The 19822-nt window shown below is 33.1% G+C and overlaps 5 protein-coding genes across 6 annotated transcripts; 4 read left to right on the top strand and 1 right to left on the bottom strand.

The window, feature by feature from the left end:
• Nucleotides 1-2847: 2847 nt before the first annotated feature.
• Nucleotides 2848-5063, top strand: LOC102599169 (uncharacterized protein At5g39865). Its single transcript, XM_006351208.2, has one exon. It carries the CDS (start codon nt 3544-3546, stop codon nt 4846-4848), a length of 1305 nt encoding a protein of 434 aa, XP_006351270.1. The 5' UTR covers nt 2848-3543; the 3' UTR covers nt 4849-5063.
• Nucleotides 5064-5199: 136 nt separating this feature from the next.
• On the top strand, nt 5200-11077 carry LOC102598847 (mitochondrial fission 1 protein A-like). Of its 2 annotated transcripts, none has more exons than XM_015310418.1 (5): nt 5200-5704; nt 9618-9756; nt 10297-10418; nt 10573-10636; nt 10723-11077. In XM_015310418.1, the coding sequence occupies exons 1-5, from the start codon at nt 5606-5608 to the stop codon at nt 10806-10808; spliced, it is 510 nt and encodes a 169-aa protein (XP_015165904.1). In that variant the 5' UTR covers nt 5200-5605; the 3' UTR covers nt 10809-11077. The 2 variants fall into 2 exon arrangements, with proteins under 2 accessions (XP_015165904.1, XP_006351269.1); XM_006351207.2 differs by lacking the exon at nt 5200-5704 and adding an exon at nt 8328-8639.
• A 695-nt stretch (nt 11078-11772) lies between these two features.
• Nucleotides 11773-13235, top strand: LOC102583864 (trans-resveratrol di-O-methyltransferase-like). The gene is made up of 2 exons (XM_006351329.1): nt 11773-12546; nt 12942-13235. Exons 1-2 carry the CDS (start codon nt 11773-11775, stop codon nt 13233-13235), a joined length of 1068 nt encoding a protein of 355 aa, XP_006351391.1.
• A 1454-nt stretch (nt 13236-14689) lies between these two features.
• On the bottom strand, nt 14690-16508 carry LOC102583538 (UPF0481 protein At3g47200-like). Its single transcript, XM_006351328.2, has one exon. The coding sequence runs from the start codon at nt 16456-16458 to the stop codon at nt 14875-14877; it is 1584 nt and encodes a 527-aa protein (XP_006351390.1). The 5' UTR covers nt 16459-16508; the 3' UTR covers nt 14690-14874.
• A 1888-nt stretch (nt 16509-18396) lies between these two features.
• LOC102583213 (serine/threonine-protein kinase WNK8-like) lies at nt 18397-19413 on the top strand. Its single transcript, XM_006351327.1, has one exon. The coding sequence runs from the start codon at nt 18397-18399 to the stop codon at nt 19411-19413; it is 1017 nt and encodes a 338-aa protein (XP_006351389.1).
• Nucleotides 19414-19822: the final 409 nt, after the last annotated feature.

Here is a 19822-nt window from a genome sequence, read left to right as displayed (position 1 = left end):
TAAAATGCATGAAAATTGTATATATACATATATTTTCGTTCTCCTCTCCCAGATCTCGCTCGCTCACTCACCTCTCTCACTTTATACAATTGATCTTTTGTATATGTATACCAAAGCAGATTATACAACTGCTTTCTTTTGTATATGTATAGCGAAATATGCATATTTATGTTTGCTATGGAGCGCAATTATGCAAACTTTGCTATAGCATACAAATATGAATTTTGTGTTTGCTATATGGGAAAGTTGCTCTTCTATTTATTGGATAACCAAAGTGGAGGTGGAGTTGAAGTTATAGTCATGTTGGATGAACAAGATATGGCTATATTTGAAAGAGATCCAGAGCTTCTTAAGTTTGCTTAAGTTCAATTACAAATCTTTAATTATAAAGTATGTGGTATTTAATCTTGTATTATTTTGTAAATTTTATTTATGTATGTTGTTCAAGCCCAATTTAATCGTTGTTTTCTGTTCTTCAATGTATCAGAGTAATATATATAGGTTTACGTGAATCAAATAGTTTTTGTCTGAACTTTTGTGTATATATAATATATATTTTGCATTAATAATACAATAACTAGTAGTCTAGTACTCACTTTTCCATTTATTAGGTTGATATATCTAATCCAATAAAATAGCATATTAGATTAGAAATTAATGATATTCATTAAACAAGAATGGAGTGGAGAAATGGTCTTCTATTAATTGATAATTAATGAAATCGTGTGCTTATGCTCCTTCTATCCAATACTAAAAATAGTTGTTTCATATTAGAGAAATCCAGAAAATTAATTAAATTTTTTCTATATTATTCTTGTAATTTTTTAAAAAAATGTGTTCACATTTATTTGTAAAAATTTCAGGACATTTTTAAGGGATTAATTAGTAAAATTATCTTTTTATTCATGATTTCTTAATATACCTATAAAAAATAAAGTAATCAATTAATATGAGACGGAGAAAGAAATTGGTAAACAATTGAGTTCACATGGTGTTAGCTTAATCATTAATCAATGCTTACTTTTTTCTTCTGACAGTTGCTCAATACTTGTATTATACTTCCTCCACTCCATTTTATATGTCACATTTTTACTTTGCAATTGCATCAAGAAATGATGTAATTTTATTTTTCTACCCTTATTTAATATTTTCTTAAGTTAACTTTATTAATAAATGACAAGATTAATTAACTATTCTATCAAGGGCATAGTAGGTAAAATATGGTAATTTATGCATAAATTTTATAAAATGACAAGTATTGTGGTCCAGCTATTTATAGAAAGGGATGACATATAAAATGGAACGGAGGGGGTATTAATTAAGGATTTAGTAATAATTAACATTAAATGAAACGTGGTTATAAACCCCACAGCCATTACTAAATTATATTTTATGAATAATAACACTTTTAGTCCCTAAAGTTATTGATTAATTATGTATTTGATTTTGTGATATATGATTCAGTCTTATTTTTAATCAATTAAGATGGGGAAACTTAGGCAGAATAGCTAATGTTTACGGAAATTCTAATTTGCAGCTATTGTTCTACCAATCTTGTTATTTATCTAATTTGTATAAATTTGGAATTTGTATGATTCAGTTTATAATTGTATAAATTCAGAATTTTATATATGATTATCCTAACTATTTGTATACGATATATGAAAAATTCATAATAAATTACCATGTTTGTATATTTGCAAGCGAAATATACAAACGGAGTTCTGAAAAATTGCTAAATATATAAATACATACTTTATATATACTTATCCTAGTTATATATTCGCAATCGAAATATAAAAACGAACAGAAATATACAATCACAACCTCTATAGCAAACATAACTATAACAATGAAGCACAATTATCAAAACTATATTTATAGAATCTTATTATATCTATTACGTTAGCTCCTCAATTTTTCTCATTAAAATATGATTTTTGGGCTTTTAGTTAGAAAATATGTTATGTTTGACTATTTATATATAAATAAATATATTATCGTTAGTATAAAGTGACAAATAACATAACACATATGAACTGTCAGAGAGATCAAAAGTGCACCAACTCAATTAACTAAAGGTTTAATGTTGTAAGTAAGATATCATTGTAACTAAATCAAATTTTTTGATTAATAATAAATGTCATTAACCCTTATATTTTATACATCTGACATGTTTTTGGTTTTTTTTTGTTCTGCATTAAATTAACTTATTTTGCAGGGTGATGTTAATATAAAATTTAACAAAATAATGATTCAAGAAAGCAATAATATTCTCAACATAAAACACTTGACTTTATCCATATATTATAATAGTACTCATTTCCTAAGATTTTTCCTTAATAAGTGCATCTGAATTAGTCATAGGTAGATTGCTTAGGCAGTTAAAACAAGAAAATATTCTTTAAATACTTATAATAATCTTCTTCTTTTTTCTTTTTTTTTTTAAAAAAAGATTTTACTTCGTAAGAAATTTCTCTCATGAAATTCGAGTTAAAAAATTATTGCACAAAGCTTTCAAGCAAATGTAATTTCATATCTAGAATTTTAATTCGAAATTTCTGATTAAGAAGGAAGGAGTACTCATCAATGTTATCTCTCTATCATAACTATTATTGGTATTTCTAAAATACCATCAAACTTTTTATAACAACATCCTTTGTGTCGATACTTTTTTATTGTTATAACGAAATATTATTATTGATCATAATTTCTGTGAAATGTTATTATAAAAAAATCATGTTATAGAAAGATTTACTATATTACTATTCATTTAATTAACTAAAGTTTGAAAGTTGGCTGTTAGTATGTTAACTTCCCAAAGCTACTATAACTTGCATTTATTTTCAATCTTTTCTGTTATTCAATTCATCATCTTCCCAACTGTACTTTGACATCTATAGTCCCTTTTATCCCAAAAAGAATTTCTTCTTTCTGTCAAAAATATCACTTTTTTCCCTTGTAAAATCTCCTGCTTTCTGCTAAAAGATTTTCATTTTCTTTGTCTTTTCACCTCAATGTTTTCTGCCACAAGATTTAAATGTTTCTGTTACTAAATTCTTGCTTTCTGTTGAAAAAATTCTCTTCTTGTTCCTGCTAAAACGACCTCGTTTTTGTCCATTAAGTTCTTGTTTTCTGCTCATTAAGTTCATTTTTTTCTGTTGAGTACTTGTTTTGTGCTAAAAAGATTCATTTTTTTCTGTGGGGTTCTTGTTTTCTGTTTAAAGATTTCATTTTTTTTATGTTAAGGTGTTGTTTTGAGCTAAAAAGATTCATTTTTTTTGCTGTGGGGTTCTTGTTTTTTGTTCAAAAGTTTCATTTTTTTGTGTTAAGGTGTTGTTTTGAGGTAAAAAGATTCATTTCTTTCTGTGGGGTTCTTGTTTTTTGTTCAAAGATTTCATTTTCTACTGTTAAGTTGTTGTTTTGAGCTGAAAAGATTCATTTTTTTTCTGTGGGTTCTTGATTTCTGTTCAAAGATTTCATTTTTATTTGTGTTGTTTGGATTTAGTTCAAAAGATTCAATCTTTATTGATTAATCCATTAATGGGGTGTTCAGCTTCTCGTTCCTATGACTTTGTTACAACAGATCCACAAAATCCATGGAATTATTCATCTTCTTCACATTCACAATCTCCATATTCATACTCAGATTCATCTTCAACTCCAGTTTCAAGAACCCTTTCTCTTCCAACTCCTTTGGTTCATCATCCTGCTATGTGCAAAGGAGATACAAATCATTTGGTTTCTCTTACTTCCACTACTTATGGTTCCCTTGTTTTAATTGACCCCCAAATTCCAAACCCTAACCCTAACCCTAATTTCCATGATGGAAATTTCAAGAACCCTACTACCCAAATGACAAAATCCCTAAATGGGACTGAACCACAAGACCCTTTATCTCCTGATTCAGTAATCAACACTTGGGAGCTCATGGAAGGACTTGATGACTTTGATTTCCATATGGTGCAGTCCAAGATTGAGTCCCCTAGAAAGGTTAAGTCTAAGAGTCTTGATATCCATAGTGAATTGGATACAAGTGAGTTGGAAAAAACCTATGAGTTTGTTGAGCACTCGGATTCAAAGCCGTTATGGAAGCATTTGTCTGAGGAACAATTGCTTGCTAAAATGGATCCTAATGTAGCTTCAAGCTATAGACAAGCATTGTCTTCCAAAAGATTTGTGTACAAAGAATCAGAAGATTGTCCAAAGCCCGAAATTGTTAGTTCGATAGAGTTAGAGTCGAGTAACACAAGTTTGTTGGCTGAAAATGATTTCCATTTAAAGGGTAAGGAGGATAAAATACAGCCTGAAATTGTTAGTACGATAGAGCTAGAGTCAAGTAATGCAAGTTTATTGAGCTCATTGTTGCCCAATAATGATGTCCATTTAAAGGGTACAGAGGATAAGATTGTTCTATATTTTACTAGTTTAAGAGGAATCAGGAAGACTTATGAAGAATGCTGCACAGTGCGAACGATCTTTAGAGGTTTTCGGGTGTGTGTGGATGAAAGAGATGTATCTATGGATTCATCATATAGGAAAGAGTTGCAAAGCGTTTTGGAAGGAAAAGTGATTAGCTTGCCTCAAGTGTTTATTGGAGGAAAGTACATTGGTGGTGCAGAAGAGATTAAGCAACTTCATGAGGCTGGAGAACTGGCTGAGCTCGTGGAAGGCTTTGCAGTAAAGCATTCTGGTTTTGTTTGTGGAAGCTGTGGCGATGCAAGGTTTGTACCCTGCCCAAATTGCAATGGAAGTCGAAAAGTATTTGAAGAGGAGGAAGGGAAGTTGAGGAGGTGCCCCAGTTGTAATGAAAATGGACTGATTCGATGCACTGGCTGTTGCCCGTGAATATTGATTCACATTTGTCATGTACATGCATCCACTATTTTATTCAAGGTCTATGAATTTATGTTACTACTTATGTATTGATATTGAAATGTGCAGTGTCCTCTTGTAGACCGATTTCAAGTATCCATATTCTCTAGCCTTGGAAAATTTCATGTTCATTTTCTTTTTGAACAACTCGAAAGTAATAAAATCTCTGCAGTCTGCAGTATGTTCTTCTTTGCTTGCCCAGTTCTGAACAAATATGTGATATGGAAATGTTATTGTTTCTTCTATTTTGAGTGGAGGTATTCGTGGGACTCTTAGAGATTTATACCATTGGTAAGATTTCGACAAGTTTGTTCTGCAGCATGTAGTATCAACTGTTTTAAGCTCATGGATTCATGTTTGGAAATCCTTCTTTGGTTTACTACCTCTATTTGGATGCTATTAACTTTGCATTGTTGATATAATATTCTATGCATTACGACATATTAACTTGATAAGCTGCTTGTTGGAGAGAAAGTACAACGCCAATCTACAGTCTGAAGATAACCAACTTTTCCGATTAGGTCTTGAGTTAGTTCAGACAGATTTGGACTGAAATTGAATCACAATATACTATTCTTAAAGGAGAGAAGTATTTATCTGTAGATGTCTATCATTTACTAACATGGTGCAACTTCATCAGTTAAGAATGACTGATAATATCTGTAGATTTCTTTCTATGATAGAGTGATTTGTCTCTTTGAGTAGATTTATTAGCTATTCTCTTTTCCACATGTTCTATCTTGCATGTCAGACCATTTGGCAACCTCAAGTGGTGGTGAAGTCCAAAAGACTTGCAGAAACGAATTCTACGGATAATGTTTTCCGGAAGGTAATGTCTCTTTCTCAGACTGAACTGAATTGAAAGTTCTCTTCTTATGATTTTGAGGATACATGGTTCTAACAAGATGACTGTCAAGCTCTTATGTCATAATATTCAGGGCTAGGCGACTTCGTTCTGCTTTTGTATTATTTTCTGTTTTTATGGTGCAGATGTTTCCATGTTTTGTTTGGTATATTAAGAAAGTAAATGCTTTTATCCACACCATCCTTTGCTTTCATAGATTGATGCTCCATTGGTTCTAGACCTCTTGCACTGTACGAATTTCTATTAATTTGCTTGTTGAGTTCTCAGACAAATAACGACACGTGAGTCCTTTCCATTTGCCTTAGCCTTGGTGAGGATGAGTTATTTGATACATGTGCTAGTGGGATGTTGTAGTACGTACCTGGTGAAATAGTCGAGGTGCACACAGACCAGTCCAGACACCTCTTTTATAAAAAATGGATTTGTTGATGAGTTGCTTTAAAGCTTTCCCATATTTTTGTGGGGTGTATGTAAGCTGGTAATATATCAGCAAGTTAGTGTTTTTTGATATAAAAACTTGAAGTTGGTCAGAAGTCAATAGTAACACTGATTCAAGTAGAAGGCACTGTTGTGGTTGAAAGGCTCACATCCTTTACTGGCTTCTTATGCTCTTCATGGCAAAAACACTAGGTGGTTTCTTTACATCTATGAAAAACTTCGATAGATAGAATTAGCTAGTACTTGTGATGGTGGGAGGTAGCAGGTTCTCGTGAAATTAATCGAAGTACCACAAGTTGAATACATAAACATACACTCTGCACATTAGACACCTCAACTTGATCTCAACTAGCAACTAAACTCTCCAATTCGTCCCTACTGTGTCTTGGGACACTCAATGCTGACATGACACATGAATTTTTTCAGTGTCAAGATGATTATTTTGTAAGTTGGAGTGTTCAGCTGACACAACGGAGGCGAGTTGAGGTGTCTAGATGTTTGCGTATTTGTTTGGTCTTAAAACTCAAATTATGAATTTTCAAATTGACAACTGAGAAGATGCTGAACAGTAACTATCACTCTGGACAAGGAAGAAAAAGATGAAAATGAGAGGTGCATAAAGACATCCTACGGATGGTGGTAATACATTAGAAATCTATCATTATGTCTGGTCCACAAGGCCAAAACCTCATTATTGTACCAGAAATTAATTGTTTGGCTAGCATAACTTTGGACAAGATTTGAACACCTAACTTGTAGGCCAAAATATGTACTTAATGTTCCATTCTAATTGAGGGTAAGGTTTGTCAAAAAGAGAAAATAATGAGTATTCAATCCAAAAATTTAAGCCATGAGTGAATTGGCCCGCGATATTATAAACCCCTTTATGAAAATCTTGTACGATCAAGAATAAATGTATTTCTCTAACATCTTTATGGATTACACGTGGGGTTGTTGATTCATTATCTTTGATACATATGAAAGAATCCGAACATGTTTAGAGAACATAACTAGAAACATATATATGTAAACAAGCTTATCGAAATTTGGCTTTGAGACAAGGTAACGAACTAGAGACTCAGAGAGAGATCAGAAGCAAAACTCGACAAGGAGAAGGCGGAACCCAGGTGCTACACTAAACTAGGTGTTACCTGGGGCCACACGACTCAGGCAAACTCTCTACCCGTGCGCGTGCCTATTTCGCTTTAGGAGGTATCAGAGCGGAGTTTTGGGTAAAAACCTTTCGATTTCTGCTAATTCTCTTCCTGTTGTACCATGTACATGACGATAGCAGTGGAGTGCTGTCAGCAGCGGCTGTTGTATGAAAGAATCTGAGCGTTCAATCCAAAATTTTGAAAGTAGTTGATGGAATGACCTAAGACAACATAAACTTATTTTGAAAACTGAGACATAAAAAATTTCAATGAAGAACAATTGTACTTCTCTAACAAAAGAGCACTTTATTAAAGAAAAAAAAAAAAGGCACTTTATAAAAAAACTAAAATTTAAAAGACATTTTATTAGAATTGAACCTTTTATTCCAACCTGTCTATAAAAAGGCATACAAGTTTACCAAGCCCCAAAGTAAACTTTTTTTAGCATTTGGTTGATTTATTTCTAAAAGCTTCTACTTTAATTTAAACATTTAAAATTCCCTCTCTATATGTTGATTCTTTAACAAGGTGAGATAAATGGAAATAATTAATTAATAATGAATGGAAATACACTAGTATCACTTACTATTTCTTAGTTTTAGAGCATTTCTTGATGTTATGTTAAGAATTTGTTATTGTATGATATAACTAATGAAATACATGTTAATCAAAAGTCGGACTTTTTTAGGCATAATACATAGAGGAACATTTTAATTTTTGGACACTTCAACTCATCTCGTGTCAGTTGAACATTTTAACTTACAAAATGATCGTCTAAACCCCTTCAAAATTTATGTGTCACGCAAGCGTCAGATGTTCACGAGATATAGTAGGAACAAGTTGAGGTGTCTTAATATGCATTCTCAAAATTGGAGCGCTTAACTTGAAACCAAAATGTTTATCTATGTCTTATGCCAAAACTAATCGAAATCTCAAGAAACCAAAACAACTTGGTTGATATTTTACAATAATAAGCAACAAATCTATAAAATTATAATTTTATTATTTGAAATAATTAGTTGAACAAGTATAAGCAATTTTACCTACATGATGCTTAAAATTAGAACCAATAAAGTGAACTGTAATTTCCGGAAAATTTGCAAAAAAATCAGTTTCTTCCCCAAATATCAGTTTTTCCATTTTGAGCTCCACCATTAACGCTAATTAGGGCTTTGAAATTGGTGGATTACAATTTACAAACCCCAGAATCGAAAATGGAGGTAAAAATCAACCGATTCTCTGGGCCAATTGTTACATTCATCAATGGAGGGGACCAGCTTCCTTGGACCTCACCTGACATTGTAGTTGTAAGTTTTCTTGAATGACCCATTCTTATAAATTTCATTAAAGCATTGATCTTTACATTCATATTTCATGTTTTTAATGATTTGGGATTTTGGGGTTCCAGTAATTTCAGGTATATTTACTTAAGAACACAAGGCTCGTATCTTTAGTTTAAGATCATAATATTAAGAAGAAAAAAAAGTAATTTAGAACTCCGTGCCAAGTTAAAGGCAGAGAGTATGAGTTTTGTTGAATAGTGGGTGGTTGTGGTTGGAGCTAAGATTTTAATTTTATGGTATTGATATTTAGAAAGCAGACTTCAAGGGCTAGTGATTGGATTCTTAATACGTGTACATATTTAATGAATTTTTTAATACGGATATACTGTTTGAGCAAAAGCTAACTGTTTCGACCAAGCCGGTAGCTTGGCTTTTCATTGTCATAAACATGCTAGTTGGCAGTTGGACATTCCCTTATATAGTCTTTTGCATGATTTGACCATTATATTAAGAACACTGTTGCTTTGGGTTGCAGAAACTATGAAGAAAGTTTTGATTTTTACCAACATCGAAATAATTTGTTATTGAGAATAAAGAATTGATGAGAAATATGTTGCTTTAGGCTGCAGGAACTTTGAGGAAAGATCTGTTTTTCTAATTAACAGCAGAAAATTGTGTTATTAATAAGGAAGAGTCCGTTGGTTGATATCGTTCTTGTTAGTGAATTTGAAGTTTTGCATTGGAGACACTGTGTGTTAGCCATTTTAATGTTGTTACTTGTAAAGATGAAGTGGTGCTTTTCGTTATATCAGCATGCAGTAGTGGCCTTACTTGTTAGTTCTTATGAATCTCTGAACATATAAAACTTATTTGGTCTAATTTAAGATAAAATACAAGAGAGAAGTTGAATGAATTGGCTTGTATTGAGAAGCAAAAAATGAAGCGATAATTGTACTATGTTGCTTTTGGTGCTTAATCTTATGTGCCTATGCATATTGATAGGGCTGCGAGAGAGAAGTTGCAGATGCTAACAAAGGTGCCTCAGATGAAGGAAAGAATGAGAGTATTATGAGATTGTCATGGGCTCTTGTTCATTCTAAACAACCTGAAGATGTGCAACGAGGGATCGCTATGCTTGAGGGTGAAAATTAGTCAGATCTATTTCCTATTTTATGTTACACATTGTTGCTTGACTTGCTTCTACATATCTAGTAATGTTTGTGAATTGTGATACTACCATCGACTATCTATTTTCATCATTTAACTCCTAGTTTCCATATTCATCGACATATACGCCTGATGCTCTTCTTTGTCTTTGAAATTCTAAAGCAACACACATTCATGAAGTTCCCATACTTGAAGGACATTGTTGAGACAATTTCTATTGTTTCTCTTGTAGTGTTAGTAGCTCCTTATAAATGGTCTTAGGAAGTAAAGTTCATAGAGTCAAGAACATGTAACGGATTACTACAATCATGTTACTGTTGAATCATCACAAAATTACTCTGATTTTGTTCATTGGTTCCTGGTAGTGTTACTTTCAACTCTTTTGGGCCTTTGTTGCTTAAAATTTTTTTATTTTTGTTTTTGATTGGATGTTTATGTGTCTAATGAATAACATCCTTGAAGGTTCGATCTATAAAGACCATCATCTCTTTTGCATCTTCTTTTTCTTCTCCAGCTTCACTTGCCAACACAAGTAGTCCACTACAGCAGCGAGAAAAGCTTTATCTTTTAGCTGTTGGATATTACAGAAGTGGGGAATATTCAAGGAGCAGAGAGCTTACAGTTCAATGTCTAGAGGTTTGGTCCTAATCCTTTTACTGTTCTTAGTCGTTTGCTGTGAACTCTCTACTCACTCAGATATCTAGTCAACTTGTTATTTATCGATCATTTGAGACGATCAGAATTCTACCACCCTGTTTAGTTTTGCTTAAAGATTTTTTCTTCCCTTTAGATTGCACCTGATTGGAGACAAGCTTTATCGCTTAAGAAGGCTATCAAAGATAGAATAACTAAAGGTAATGACCCGAGACTTTTTCCCTTGCTTGCTCGATTTTGGATAACAGTATACCAAATTGGATTCATTTGTGTCTATGCAATGCAGATGGTGTCATTGGTATAGGAATTACTGTGACCACTGTAGGACTCATTGCTGGTGGGATTATAGCATCGTTGGTCCGAAGAAAATGATCTTCACCAAAACAACTCTCTTGAGGTTATTGACACAAAAACCTGAGTTTCTATTGACAAAAAGAAGATGAACGAACCATACTAGTTCGTTTCTTTTCCATTTCCTTGCCTTCCTTCTTCTCTTCGACTCGTTTAAAGGGAGTCGGTAAATGTTCTATAGAATAATGCCAGGCCATATGGCTGAAATTCTTGTGATTTACTGCTCGTTTGGTTAAAGACTCACTTTGGAATTACTAGTTATATGAAATGTCATGTAAATTTGGCTTCGATATTTGTTTAATAACTGTGTGTGAAAAACATACAATCACTTGCCATCTATAAACTATTCATATTAGGAATAATGTTTAGTCCAAATTTACATTATCAACAATTTCATGAAGGGGTCAAACTATGTATGCTTAGGATATTCGGATTAAGGAAAAACTCGAGAGATTGCTTCGAAATAAGATTCGTGCTGGTGGTGGGACGGCTAGTATATTTTATAAAAATGTTGAAGAACCAAATGCAAAAGCCATAAGGGTAAAACAAATATTCTTCTCATGAATGCCAATCACAGTTTAAATATTTATCATTTCTCTCAAGTGGCTTGGACTGCTTGGACAATAATGGTTCCAAATACAAATAAACAAAAGGGAGGCACAATAGCATCTTCTGCTCCAAACTAAGGCATATTTGTCCAATAAGTATTCTTTTGCTCAAACTCTTTAAAAATGTTGTTGCACCATGTCAGATCGATAGATCAGCACTATTTTCTAGGATCCAACATGCACCCCTTGTCATTTTTTAAGAGTCTGAGCGACATAGCTGCAAAGTCTAGACAAACAATGAGTGTATATTAATTCTTCAGGTATAGTTGTTCTCTGATCACGTGATCCGTCCTTCCTCCCTCTTTCATCACAAAGGCGTAGTCCGACTCTGAGAAAAATAATTCACAATTTTTTCCACAGATTGTTGTAACTTTTACATGGCTGATCATAGTGAGAACCTTACTCCTAGTGAGCTTCTTCAAGCTGAAACACAGTCATGGAACCAACTCTATTTCTTCATAGAACATGTAACATTGAAATGTGCACTTCAATTGGACATACCTAATGTCATCACCAAACATGGCAAACCAATGACAATATCAAAACTCATGTCTTCCCTCCCTATTAGCCCTTCAAAATTTCCCTATTTTCACCGCCTTACACGAATATTAGTTCATTATGGCTTCTTGATTCTACAAAAACATGATGATAACGACGTTGATGATGATAAAGGGTGTTATTCGCTTGCACCAGCTGATCGTTATGTAGTGAAGGACGGACCATGGAACTCGATGGAAGATCAAGATACTTTTTTCTTTAAAGCATGGAATTGTTTAGGTGATTGGTTCAAGAATGATGATCCTAGTGCATTTTATACAGCATATGGAGACTTATTCTGGAGTAAACTTTCGAGTGATCCGAGTACTGGTAGTTGGTTTAACGAAAACATGTCTAGAGATTCGCGATCATTCATGAACGTCTTGATTGGCAACGAGTTTAAGGATGTGTTCGAAGGATTGCCATCTTTAGTGGATGTTGGAGGAGGGACTGGAACTGTCGCAATGTCCATAGCTAAAAGTTTCCCTGACATGAAATGTATTGTTCTTGATCTTCCTCCTGTTGTGGCTAACTTGCAGGGAAGTGAAAACTTGGAGTTTGTAGCAGGGGATATGTTTCAGAAAATCCCCCCTGCTAATGCTGTCTTACTCAAGGTAAATAAACTACACTTTTCGCTAATAATTCCCCTGTATTACTAGTTTCTCTATAACAACATATCCAGTGTAATCCACTAGTGAGGTCTGAGGAGGGTATTGTGTAGAAAAACCTTACCCCTACCTCGTAAAGATAGACCCTCGGATCAAGTAAAACATCTCAAAACAGTTTGAAAAAGAGAATACATAAATGAAAGCAGCTACAACAATGACATATAGCGTTATGAAAAGCAATAGTACATAGCATACAGAGAAAGAACAGTAACAACAACGAACTAGTGAAATAACTGAAGCTCATGAAACATAGATAATAGCATCAATTGACGAACAAGAAACTACGAGAATACTAGTCTTGTCACTTCTCTAATTAACTTTTGGACATGTTAATTTTGTAGTCAATTTTGCATGATTGGAATGATGAAGAATGTGTGAAAATTTTGAAGAACTGCAAGGAGGCAAAAACAGGAAGTGGAAAAGTTATAATTATAGACATGGTGATGGAAAATCCAGAATTGGATGATGAATCTGTCCAAGCACAGCTCTTCATAGACATGTTGATGATGGTTTTTGTGGGTAGCAAAGAGAGGAACAAGAAAGAATGGGAGAAACTTTTCTTAGATTCTGGTTTTACTAGTTACAAAATTACTTTGACTCTTGGTTTGAAATCTATCATTGAGCTCTACCCTTAGATCTCTCATGATTGTGTTGTATAAGTGATCTGTCAGAGGCGGATTCAGGATTTAAATTCTACGAGTTCAATCTTTAAGATTCTTAGCATTGAACTCGGTGTAGTTTTAAAGTTATGGGTTCTGACCTTATATAATTTATGTTTTGCATCGAAAGTACTGAGTTTAGATGAATTAGATATTCTAAAACGAAGTTTTATCAATAAAATACTAGTCATTTACTAGTGTATAGTTCTAATTTTTTTATAGGTGGCTTTTTGGATACTTAGAGTGAAAATAGTAGTAGGTATCCTATAGCTTATATATTATACTTTAGTATAAAGTTTTCTCTGATATCAAGTCTTGTATATTCTGTTATCTGCAACAAAAAAAATTCCTGTTCTACTTGAAGAAAATCATTATGCAGAGGTATCAATCCATATGATGCAGAGGTCTTTAATCAGAGGTATCAATCAAGAAGTCGTTTCCGCGATAAAATGCAGGATTATTTTATCATGTGTTTGGTTAGAGGTATTAGTTAGTCTCGGGATTCTTTTATCCCATCCCCCATACCAAACGAGTTCACTTAGACTACTACTCAGAAATGAGATTGATCTTTCGATTAGTTAGAAGAATATTGTCAACTGGTCTAATGATCATAGTAGTCTTGATCAGTATATTATTTATCTGAATAGTAATTTAAAGGTCTCAGTAAATCAATTTCATAAAAGAAGCTTAATACATAAACAAACACTCAAAGTTAGCCTAAGATGACAAGTAAACGCTCCAACTGAGTATGCACATCTAAACATCTCAACTCGTCTTCACTCTGTCAGTTGAACACTCCAACTTACAATATAATCATCTAAACACTAAGGGTGTGCAAAAACTGATTTAACCAATAAACCAAACCAAAAAAAACTATTGGTTTATTGATATTGGGCTAACGGTTTTTAAACGGTTTTGCAAATTTTTTTATTGGGTTATTGGTTCGGTTTCTGGTTTTATGATTTTTGTTAATGGTTAAACTGATAACCCAATAAGAATATACTAAATTTACTAGTCTTATTGTTAATGGTTAAATGATTGTTACTTTCACACTTTTTGTTAATGGTTAAACGATTGTTACTTTCACATTTTTTCCTTTGAATGTGTCTAGTGTCTAAACTTGCAAAAAAAATGGTTGTTACTTTTATGATTTTTACTTTCATGCCAAATGTTGGAAAAATCATATGGTTTATATGAAAAATTTCTTATCGTGTATATAATATATATGAGTATTTTCTTATTGGTTAAATCGAAAACCGAACCGTTAAGTACCATAAACCGATAAGAAATATGTTATTGGTTTGACGTATTTACAAATCGAAAACCGATAAACCAAACCAATAACACATAAAACCAAACTGAACCGACCGATGCACACCCCTACTAAACACCTCCAAAATCAAAGCGTTAAAAAAACAATACTATTCATGTGCTTCAAAGTAGTAAGTTTACACAAGCAAAACAAAAAAGGAAAAAACAAAATTAGTACTAGTTTGTATGCATAAACAAGAGTACAAAGATCAATCAATGACATAGAGCAACAAGGTGAAAAATAAATGATAAAATTCAACAAACATGACATTCTTGAAGTGGTTGGTTTTGCATCCTATCATTACTAGTTTTTTTTTGGATGGACTGCATAAAAGGTTTGGATGCCTGCTAGAAATGTATCAGTAACTTGCAAACCAATGACAAAAAGTGCTGCAATGAATGCAAAAACAGTCCATGGAGTGTGAAAATGAGTGTTATTCCATTCAGCAATCCATATTTTCCCTTTGCTATTGTAATGTTTCTCAATTTTGTCTTTCACATCAACAAAGGCATGTGGATTCGGCACCAAATCTCTTGCTAACTCATTGAACAAATCTGCTACTTCTTTATCACTTCCAAGAAAGTTAAGTAGTATACCTTTTGATCTTAGCTCCTTCACGTCTTCAGCATGATCGATAAGTGAATCCATGAAACTAACATAAGACGTAATTCCAAAGTCATCTGGTGTATCAGGACATGCTTCATACGCGACTAAGTTTAAAAACTGTGACTTGGTTGAATCATCTATGGTTATAGGTGGAAGTGTTAAAAGAGCTGAGCAATGAAATGAAGTGAACTTAACCTCTGAAAGACGACGACTCTTTCCAGGCCTGAAACGGATTCCTGCTCTACGTAGCTCCATAGCTGAACGATACGAGCACCACTCACCCCTTAGATAGCATCCACCTTCTGTGAAAGCCTTTGTGTTTATGAGATTTGTTTTTAATATCTCAAGGAGATGAGCAGGAAGCCGTGTTTTTTTCGTGCTTTCTTCTTTGCTAAGGGCAGAACGTTCTCCTGCACAAATCTTGCTAAGAAAGTTCATAGCTTTTTCACTACATGTAGGGCTTTCAGGACGTAGATCACTAAAGAAATCAACAAAGACATCCTTGATACTTTGAATGCATCCTTGACGTTGAGAAGGTTTTGTATGTGCACTCGAGATGAACGTTGTTATCATCTTCATTCCTACATTGTTCTTGAGCTTACAACTCATTAACACATCCAGGACTTCAAATGGTAACTGATTTTCAAGTAAGAACAGATCACGACGAATGAAAGCTATATCATGGCTCTTCATTTTCAGATCTTTATAATTACTGGTCACAATGCAGTGAAGGTATTGAAAGATGAAACATCCATCCAGGAACATCATCTGTGCAAACTCCTCATCGTTGTGATCTTTGATCGATTCCTCAGCATAACACTCCTTGACAACAGGCATAATGTCCTTGACCTTTCTGTAAAGCTCATCAAGAGACACTGAATTTGTCGAAAGCCATGATAAGTCGCCTTCAACTCTTTTTTCATCAGTTAACTGAATAGCAAGTAGCTTCTTGTACTTCTCCATAGGTTGAAGTTCTGGTTTTCCATGGTGAAATGGACCGATAGAAACCACAAGAGGCTCATAACACCTTAAGTTTGATTCAATATCGCGATGCATTTTTGGGACCTTTTGAATTTTTGGATTCTGCAATGAGTCAAGGTATGCTCTGCTCTTCTCCAATGAAGTTAGCCATTGTCTCTCATTTTCACTGATTTCATGAGAGTTCGAGTTTGAAGCTTGACGAATTGTGATGAGATATTCATCAGGAAATATTTCATCGCCGCGGATACTCCTACCTTCTTCTTTAGTAAACATTGTTCCTTTAGAAGATAGTTTGTCCATTTTTTTGTGAAATTATGAACCACAATCTTGATAGATAGTATATGATTGAAATTGCTTGTACTTTTTATATACACTTAAACTGAAAAAATGGACTAGTATTTTATGATATAGTTTTACTTTATTGGGCCAGGTGATTTTTCTTCATTGTCAAGTCAGGTATTTCCACATTCTTATTTCTAACCAGATACATTTTTTCAGCTTTCTTCTTAAAAAACAGAATAGGATCGGATAAAGAGAAAAAGCATTTAGTTGAATTCTTTACCTGCCTGCTAAGAAACATAATCCATGACAAAAAGGGAAAAAGAGCAAGGATAACCAATAAATAAATGAAGAGCCCCATCTCTAACTGCTTAAGTACTTCTTGGATGTGATAGTTTACTCGAACGTGAGACATCTGGTTAAGGATGAAGAAGTACTTAACAATTTACCGCAATCCTTGATAATAAAATGTCTTCATTAGAATGTCCTTGTATAACTTGTTTTCCCGACTTTCACTAGTAAAGTCATTTTTAACAAACTTGTTTTCCTAGATAGAAATATTATTAAATGGAGATCAAATAATAAAGGGATAATGCATAAGTACCCTTGAACTATGACCAAAATTTCAGCGACATACACTTAACTTAACTACAATCCTATTAACCCCCCCCCCAAAAAAAACTCATTTTTTTCATTTTTTTTTGCTCACCTTTTATGCTGACGTGACACCTTCAACTAGATAAGTTGGTTGTGTTTGTACACATGCGTTTGCCATCTTGTATTTAAATTAAGTTAATACACGTAAGTTTCTTTGAATATTTTTGCAATTTGCATTGTATTTAAACTTTTTAATTTTTTTTTACTTTCATTCATTGTTTTTTCTCTTTTATTTTTCTATTGATTTTATTTATTTAAAAAAAATTGTATTTCCTTTTGAATTGATTTCAAATTTAATTCCAAATGTTTTGTATTTAAAATAAGTTAATTTCGAATGAATATCAAAATAGGTGAAGAAAATCAAATAGAACATAAAAAAAAATAAAACGTTAAAATTAAAGGACGTTTATCATTTTTTTTTAAAAATACAATTAATTTTCTAAACATAATTAAAAGTGAAAAGTTAAGAAATTAATGAAAGAAAAAAATAAAAAGAGAAAGTGAGGAAGAAATTAAAATAAATATTTTACTTAGAAAGAAATAAAAATAATTAAATATATATAAGTATTAATATCAATAATTTTGTGTATTAACTAATTATAAAGTTGCCAATTAAAAAAGGACAAGTGCCCAATTTTTTCACTCATCACTTGCCTTCAAGAGAATGTGCAAACTCTCTATGTCACGTCAACTTTAATGGTGTATTTATTCCATTTTTAAATAGTTTAGGGAGGATAATATGACTCTAGTTATATTAAGGATAATAGTTGAAGGGATACTTATGCGTTATCCCAATAATATATAACACTAGTTTAGTCAAGTTACCTTTTTAGTTAATATTTTCTATAGATCCAAACCTGATGAATTTAGTTGGTATTTAGATTAATAATATCTTTATTAGGTGTTTGGCTTAATTATATCGTAATGTATAATAATTATACATTTACTAAAATATTCTTAATTACTACACAAAAATAGTCGAAAATCACTTCTTTTTATTAGTTATCAAAAACTTTTGTTTCCCAAACCTATTCAAAGTAGGATTAATTACTACCCGTTTTTTTTCTTCTAAATATCCCATATAATAAGTTTCCAAAGATAGTTTTTCCGTAACATATTCCAATTAAGATTACAACGTATATCTGTGTATATATATAGTATATTACTAACCCTTCAACCATCACTTCCATCATATAATTTTTTTTAATTACCAAAGTTTTTCAATCAACACAATAAATTGCTAGGTAACTCTGTTTCAATCTCTGTTTTCTTCAACCTTGAATTTCATCCTACTGTATCACAATGAATTACGAGTCGTATAGAGTTGTAGAGAAGTCTCCTTGTGGTAGATACATTAGATACAATCATAAGTTGGGTGTAGGAGCTTCAAAACAAGTCTACATTGGTTGGGATCGCGTTGAAAAACTTGAGTTAGCGTGGAACCAAATTGAAAATGGAAATTTGTTCAATGAAGAAGCTAGTATGTTGAAGTCGTTAAATCATGAAAGGGTTATGAAGTGTTTCTCTTATTGGTTTGATTCTGAGTCCAAAACTATGAACATGATCACAGAGTTATTCCCCTCGGGGAGTTTGAAAAAGTACCTAGATAATGTCGTTGGTGTTTGTGGTGATTTGGAGAGTATCAAGAATTGGGGCAGACAGATTCTTGAAGGGTTGAGGTATTTACATAGTCAGAGCCCGAAAATCATTCATAGAGACATTAAGTGTGATAATGTGTTTGTTGATGATGATGGAAAGAAAGTTAAGCTTGGTGATTTTGGGTTGGCTGTTCGTATTACAGATGGTAGTTTATTCGTGAAAGAGGCGAAAGGTACCCCTGAATTCATGGCTCCAGAGTGCTACGATGGAGAATACAACGAGTTAGTGGATGTATATTCGTTTGGAATGTGTTTACTCGAGATGGTTACTGGTGAATATCCGTATAAGGAATGCAGCACTCAGGTTCATATATTTAAGAAAGTGTATGCTGGTGTAAAGCCTGCGTCTCTAGAGAAGGTGAAGGACTCAAGATTGAATGAGATTATCGAGAAGTGTATGCTTCCTGCATCTGTTAGGCCATCTGCAGAAGAGTTGTTGAAAGATCCATTCTTTGTATGTAATGGTGGATCATCAACATCGAAGGCTCGTGCTCCTACTGTCAATCGTGTTACTAGTCATCCGTTCAAGGGACTACATTGTTGTGCTAAAGTCGTTGCTTGGACTCATAGAAAATGTCAACGTATCCGTGTCAAATTCTCCAAAAGCCGTGTATTTCATGCACCTGCTTCGAAAGTGAAGAGTTTGCACAACTTAGGCTAGGGATATTAGGAATTTGTATTTAATGTAATGATCGATGAAACTTTATCTGATATTTAACTATGTCTAGTCCTATTCTATTTCATATTTCAAATCTTTTTTCCTTTATTAAACTCCGTGCTTAGTAAAAACTAGACAATCAAATCGAAGTAGAGAGAGTAGCTTTTAAGAGATTGGCTAACATTTAAAATAATGGCTAATATTGATAACATTTGTAAAAGAGGCTATTTTACTCACCTTTCCTAGAAGTCCCGCCAATAATGAAAAATGAAAAAATAAAATAAAAAATAATTCCCGCCAAAGGTAAAAACTCACAAAATTCACAATTATTGCGCCACCGCAGAAGCCATCCATTGCAGTGTCAGTAATGAAGAATTTTAAACGAGCACCACCACCGCCGCCGCCGCCGGCG

Source organism: Solanum tuberosum, unplaced genomic scaffold (genome assembly GCF_000226075.1).
Source record: "Solanum tuberosum cultivar DM 1-3 516 R44 unplaced genomic scaffold, SolTub_3.0 scf00129, whole genome shotgun sequence".
Classification (NCBI taxonomy): domain Eukaryota; kingdom Viridiplantae; phylum Streptophyta; class Magnoliopsida; order Solanales; family Solanaceae; genus Solanum; species Solanum tuberosum.
This window is presented reverse-complemented; position numbering and strand designations above follow the sequence as displayed.